This window comes from Physeter macrocephalus, chromosome 7, assembly GCF_002837175.3.
Source record: "Physeter macrocephalus isolate SW-GA chromosome 7, ASM283717v5, whole genome shotgun sequence".
Taxonomy (NCBI): Eukaryota; Metazoa; Chordata; class Mammalia; order Artiodactyla; family Physeteridae; genus Physeter; species Physeter macrocephalus.
Window position 1 is genome coordinate 63,312,379 of NC_041220.1, and position 383 is coordinate 63,312,761.

A 383-nucleotide genomic window follows, 5' to 3' on the forward strand; every position below is an offset into this window, starting at 1 on the left:
CTTCGCAACGGGAGAGGCCACCAACAGTAGAGCCCCGCGTACTGCAAAAAAAAAAAAAAAAAAAAGAAAAAAAATTAGAACTTACCGATAGCAATGAGATGTAAAAGGAGCTGGTGTGATGATTTTAACTCTACTGTGTGTTATATAGTGAAATACTGTTGCTTTTTATGGCTTTGTACTTCAGTTCTTCTTAATGTTAGAAGCTCTCTCTGGAAAAAAGTAAACAAAATGACCTTCTGTTCGTAATCAATCTTATTGTATTTAAAATATATACAGAGACCCATATACAAATTTGCCTGGATAAATCAATTTTCTAGGACCAGTTTTCAAAGCCTGATCTTTTCCAACTTAGCTATTTGTGTATGAATCAAGCATGTGTTTTA

General features: G+C 33.7%; 1 protein-coding gene across 1 annotated transcript in view; it reads left to right on the forward strand.

Annotated features, from left to right (window-relative positions):
- Positions 1-104, forward strand: part of NPFFR2 (neuropeptide FF receptor 2) — an 8,123-nt gene extending 8,019 nt beyond the window's left edge. Inside the window, 1 exon segment of the mRNA XM_024115345.1 lies at positions 65-104. Coding sequence (XP_023971113.1) covers positions 65-104 — 40 coding nt within the window.
- The last annotated feature ends 279 nt before the right edge of the window (positions 105-383 follow it).